General features: G+C 47.9%; 1 protein-coding gene across 2 annotated transcripts in view; it reads right to left on the bottom strand.

Annotated features, from left to right (window-relative positions):
• Positions 1 to 585: 585 nt before the first annotated feature.
• The window catches only part of LOC108521204 (leukocyte immunoglobulin-like receptor subfamily A member 2), a 13,051-nt gene continuing 9,917 nt past the window's right edge, over positions 586 to 3,719 (bottom strand). Inside the window, exons 7-8 of one of the 2 annotated variants that reach the window (XM_017860890.1) lie at positions 1,526 to 1,576; positions 586 to 1,376 (exon numbers count right to left, since the gene is read on the bottom strand). In XM_017860890.1, the coding sequence (XP_017716379.1) occupies positions 1,240 to 1,376; positions 1,526 to 1,576 (188 nt within the window). In that variant the 3' untranslated portion in view covers positions 586 to 1,239. Of the gene's footprint in view, positions 1,377 to 1,525; positions 1,577 to 1,639; positions 2,159 to 3,719 lie in introns of those variants that run through there. The other variant, XM_017860891.1, reaches the window with a different exon arrangement.

The raw sequence follows: 3,719 nt of genomic DNA, 5'->3' as shown, positions 1-3,719 counted from the left end.
GTTCAAGATCAGCCTGACTAACATGCTGAAACTCTGTGTCTAGTAAAAATAGAAAAGTTAGCTGGGCATGGTGGCACACACCTGTAGTCCAGTTACTTGGGAGGCAGAGGCGGGAGAATTGCTTGAACCCAGGATCAGGAGGTAGCAATGAGCTGAGATCCCGCCATTGCACTCTAGCCTGGGTGACGATAGTGAAACTCTGTCTCCAAAACAAAAGAATTCTTCCATCGAAACTGCATAGTTCCGGTAACACTTTTCTTATGTTGTACTTAGATTTTTAAGTGAGCCGTGTTATCTCTCACATCAGATATTAACATGTTTGTCTTTTGTGGATATGCTAGGATAACAGTCTCAGAATTTCATTTGACCTGTGCCATAACACTGAAATAGAAGTAATCATTGCCTCTGAATTAGAAAGGACTGTAGGTAGATGCGTGAACTCTCAGTGGGATGTGCCACAGGTGGCTGGTGCTCATTAGTGAAGACAGCTCTGTCCCTTGATTCCCAACCCTGCATTCAGTGAGAACTCATTGGCACCTTGATTGGGGCCATGAAAAAAAAATTTATGTCACAGAAACTGGTAGATACCACTAATAATAGCACTTTAAAGATGTATTTTTCAGAATCAACATAGCTGTGGTGTCACTTGAAATGTGTGAGTGATGATTCCAAGAGATGATATTTCAGGAGAAATTACACAGATAGTACCTAAGAAAGAGGCAAGGGCTCACAGGGTCCAGGGAGGGCGTTAAGTCTTCAGGGTGGATTTATGTTTTCCTGGTTGGAATCTGATCTCCTGTTGTCAATGTAGTTGGTGGTTCAGGTTTGGATCTCTGAACTGAAGAGATGGCGACTCAGTAAGGGACATCAAGGAGTGTGACAATGAGGAATAAGGAAGACTGTGTTACATGCTGTGGACCAGAGCACGCAGGTGTGCAGAGGTGTGGACCCAACGCTGCCTTGTGGGATGCAGCTTCATGTCTGGGGATGGGAAAGAAAGGGGATCCAGTCAAGGAAAGTCAACATTCAGAGACAAAAATATGTATCACAGTTTGATGATCTTCTAGGAATCACCCCAGACAGTTTCACTGCACTCAAATATGGATTCCTGTCTCTAGAAGTGACCAGCAGACAGTTCAGATAACGTAGGTCCTAGATTGTCCTCCAGAACTTCCTGGGATCATCAGATCTGTTCCTGAGGCTCCACCACTCTGAAGGGTGCACTGTCCTCTCTGCTGTTCACTGGCCAACTGCATCTTGGGGGCTTCTCTGGCTGTGCTGAGCCTCAAATAGCAGAATCCCGAGGAACACCAGGACCAAGCCAGCCACGCCCATGCGGATGAGATTCTCCACTGTGTAATCCTGTGGGTGTTGGCCTAGGGATGGTGGACAAAGAGGTCACAGAGGTCAGGGCAGGTCAGAATCACCCCAGGACTCCTGGATGTCCACCCAGGGTACCCACCTCCCCTTGACAGTCCCTGACCCTCTGTGCCAGCCCCATAACTGAGAGCATCTCCTCACTCACTCGTCTTGGAGTCTGTCTGGTTTTGTGACGGGCTGAGGGTCTCAGCTGCTCCTGAGAATCAAAACAGTGGGGAAGAGCCCTGAGGCCAGCCTCACTCCTGGGTTCTGCATTCTTCTTTTCCCCGTGTCTCTTGACATGAGTTTTATGGAGTTCCTCAAAAACCCTTCCTATGCTGTAGCAAGGTTCCCTCCAGTCTCCTCATTGAATTATGTCAGACTTCCTGTGCTCAATAAATCCAAGCTCAGCTCCTGAGTCATTTGGGAGAGTATTCCTGCACCCCGGGAGCTCAGCATCTATAAGGAAAGTGGTCCTCAGTCCAGAAATAACCGAGACCTTGGGTGCTTTCTGTGCATCCTGGGACCTTGTGTGCTCTCTGAAACCCTAACAGGCTGCAAGGAGCAGGTGCAGGACCACAGAAGCCAATGGCCCCAGAGATAAGAGTTTCACGTATCCATCAGCTGAAGACCCAGGCTCCACGGAGAAGGGGTTGGACCTCAGGGGCTCTTCAATGCCAGGAGCACAAAGGGGTGAAAGTCTGGGTCTGCTTCCTCTTCATGCCCTCAGCCACTTCACCTGGGGTTTCATCTTCCGTTTAATCCCTAGGTAATGAATTCCTCATACAGGCAGGAATCCCTAGAATGCAATACAGGTGCACACATGCCCACACACACACAGAGAGATATGCATTTGCCAAGTGGTGGTGCTATCCGAAGTTCATAAATGAATATTTCTTCTCTAGCTAGTGTGAATCTAGATGAGAAGACCAGTAACAAACATGTAAAGACCTGTCATGTCAAATATATTAAGTATATGGACGAATACATATAAAAATGTATTTAGATATATCTCCACACACATCAGGTGTGATGTATAGAACCTGTGTACATATGTAAAACTTCAGATATGTATTTCTTATGTATTTATTTACGTGATAAAATTTGAGTGAGAAATAAGGGCATGCAATTCAGAAATAAATAAAATTTCCATGTATTATGGTTTATATAAATTTTACCACAAATTAAGGGAGATAATTGAAAAGTAATTAGAAAGGAGCCATTCTCTAGTGGGTGAATAACAAATAAAAAGAACATAATGAAACCAGTCACTTTCTCATGGATACCTATCTCTTCTTTAAAAAAAATATAGGAGTCGCTTCCAAGATGGTCGAATAGGAAGGGCTCTGGTCTGCAGCTCCCAGTGAGATTGACACAGATGACGAGTGATTTCTGCATTGCCAACTGAGGTACCTGGTTTATCTCACTGGTACTCATTGGGCAGTGGCTGCAGCCCACGTAGGGCGAGCTGAAGCAGGACGGGGCATCAACTCACCTGGGCAGCACAAAGGGTCGGGGGTCAGGGGATTTCCCTTTCCTACCCAAGAGAAGCCGTGACCAACTGTATCCAGAAAGACAGTACACTCCTGACCAAATACTGTGCTATTGCCACAGTCTTAGCAACTGGCAGACCAGGAGATACCCTCCCGTGCTTGGCTCTGCAGGTCTCACACCCACGGAGCCTTGCTCACTGCCAGCGCAGCAGCCTGAGATCGATGGAGGGAGGGGCGTCCACCATTGCTGAGGCTTCAGTAGCTCACAGTGTAAACAAAGAGGCCTGGAAGCACGAACTGCGTGGAGCCCACCACAGCTCAGCAAGGCTTCTGTGGATCGCACCTCTGGGGGCAGGGCATAGTAGAACACAAGGCAGCAGACAGCTTCTGCAGACTTAAACGTCCCTGTCTGACAGCCCTGAAGAGAGCAGTGGTTCTCTCAGCACAGCATTCGAGCTCCAACAATGGACAGACTGCATCCTCAAGCAGGTCCCTGACCCCTGTGTAGCCTGACTGGGAAACACCTCCTGGTAGGGGCCAACAGACACCTCAAACAGGCAGGTGCCACTCTGGGATGAAGCTTCAAGAGGAACGATCAGGCAGTAATATTTGCTGTTCTGCAACCTCTGCTGGTGATACTCAGGCAAATAAGGTCTGGAGTGGACCTCCAGCAAACTCCAACAGACCTGCTGCTGAGGGGTCTGACTCTCAGAAGGAAAACTAACAAACAGAAAGGAATAGCATCAACAGCAACAAAAAGAACATCCACGGCCAGGCGCAGTGGCTCAAGCCTGTAATCCCAGCACTTTGGGAGGCCGAGACGGGCGGATCACGAGGTCAGGAGATCGAGACCATCCTGGCTAACAC

The sequence above is a fragment of the Rhinopithecus bieti genome, unplaced genomic scaffold (assembly GCF_001698545.2).
Source record: "Rhinopithecus bieti isolate Rb0 unplaced genomic scaffold, ASM169854v2 scaffold_56979, whole genome shotgun sequence".
Classification (NCBI taxonomy): Eukaryota; Metazoa; Chordata; class Mammalia; order Primates; family Cercopithecidae; genus Rhinopithecus; species Rhinopithecus bieti.
This window is presented reverse-complemented; position numbering and strand designations above follow the sequence as displayed.